The 1,889-nt window shown below is 42.5% G+C and overlaps 1 protein-coding gene across 1 annotated transcript; it reads right to left on the minus strand.

Moving 5' to 3' along the window:
- Positions 1-36: 36 nt before the first annotated feature.
- Positions 37-728, minus strand: LOC128277066 (zinc finger protein 331-like; the record flags this gene model as incomplete). The annotated part of the gene is made up of 1 exon (XM_053015515.1): positions 37-728. A coding segment is annotated over exon 1 (692 nt), but the record flags the coding sequence as incomplete, so codon positions are not given.
- Positions 729-1,889: the final 1,161 nt, after the last annotated feature.

Here is a 1,889-nt window from a genome sequence, read left to right on the forward strand (position 1 = left end):
CGGATGTGGACCTTCAATTGGGAAAGATGGGCGAACATTGAGGGACATTGAGGACACTGATGCTGTTGGTCCTTATTATGAATTTTCCAGTGTTGTGCTAGTGTCTTTGATGAATGGAATGCTTTGTCACAGACTTTGCACTGGTACGGCTTTTCGCCGGTATGAGTGCGGATGTGTGTCTTTAACAATGATGAAAGGGGAAACTTTGATGAACAATGAGGACACTGGTGCTGTTGGTCCTTATTGTGCATGTTCGAATGTTGTGTCAGAGAGAATGTCGACCTGAACGCTTTATCACAGAATTTACACTGGTATGGCCTTTCGCCAGTGTGAGTACGGATGTGGACCTTCAATTGAGAAAGCCGAGCGAACATTGACGGACATTGACGACACTGATGCTGTTGCTCCTTGTTGTGAATTTTGGAGTGTCGTGCTAGTTGGTTTGCCGACCTGAAGGCTTTGTCACAGAATTCACACTGGTATGGCCTTTCGCCGGTATGTGTTCCGATATGAATCTTTAGGCGATATGAGAATGCGAACTCTGATGAACAATGAGGGCACCGATGCTGTTGATCCTTATTGTGCGATTCCGAATGATTCCGCAGATTACCTGGTAATCTGAACGCTTTTTCACACACTTTACATACATAAGGCCTTTCGTCGGTATGAGTGCGGATATGAATCTTTGGGCTAGATGAGGCTTTAGACTGTTGGTTCTTATTGTGCATTTTCGTATGTTCTGCCAGAATTCTTGATGAATAGAAGCCTTTGTCACAGACTTTACACTGGTATGGTTTTTGCCCAGTGTGACTGCGCATGTGAATCTTTAACTTGTTCAAAGCTATATATGTTGCGGAACAATGCGGGCAGTGGTGCTTTTTGTTTTTGCAATGGCTTTTGCTATGGGCATTTCGGGTTCCAGGACGTAAGACGTTTTGAACTGATTTTGCTACTGAATCATCAGCACACGTATGGTTTGGCACGGTCACAAGGTGATCTTTTCGATCCTGACAGATCGATTGTAAAGGATTTGTTTTGAGGTTATCCTGTTCCAGAACATCATTCGTTGTTTGCGTCTGTTGCTGTTCATCGATCTCTTCGTCCTCTGATTTGATGGCAATTGGATTGTCCTCTGCCTCGAATAAATCATCAGGTATTTTACCACAACATTCATATGTCCTATTCGCTTCATGAACAGTAAAACACTTCTTATTCAAGTGTAAATCCTTCGCTTCATCCGGTGAGGAAACTTCGGTTTTAATTGACAATTTTGTGCCAATCGTTTGTTCGGCAGTATGGTCTTGAGCGATTTCTACATCGTTCTTTGCTGTTTTCTGCTGTTCGATAAATTTATCGACTAACTCATTGTTTCGATTGCATCGCCAACGAAACAGATACATTTTTTTCAAACGCGCTTCGCACATCGTGCACAAATACGATGGAACTCCAGGAGACACCTCAATCTGTAAAAGTAAGAGTCTCATAGATCAGTTTTTCTTGCTGAACAACGTGCGATGTTGTTACAACTTTACTACCTGAAGACCGGTAAAATCGAAGACTTTTTGTGCTTTATATTGTCCGGGTTCGTCGCGCATTAGAGCTTCCAAAGCATCATCGGGCGTCAGACACCATCGACATATTTTAGCGCTTTAATGGAAAGAAATTCGCTATCATATCTTTTAATCCTTGTTGAACACTAACTTACGCAACACCATCCTCTTTCTTAATCAACGCCTTGAACTTCTTAGACTTCATTTTATCGTTTATTTCAGCGATTTTGTAAATCGCATCGTTCACTTTCACTTGTTTATTCAATTTTGCCTTTTGACAGCTTCTGGATGCCAAATTCGCGCCGCTATGAGAGAGCCTCTGTGAGAGAGGCGCCGTTC

This window comes from Anopheles cruzii, unplaced genomic scaffold, assembly GCF_943734635.1.
Source record: "Anopheles cruzii unplaced genomic scaffold, idAnoCruzAS_RS32_06 scaffold03689_ctg1, whole genome shotgun sequence".
Taxonomy (NCBI): Eukaryota; Metazoa; Arthropoda; class Insecta; order Diptera; family Culicidae; genus Anopheles; species Anopheles cruzii.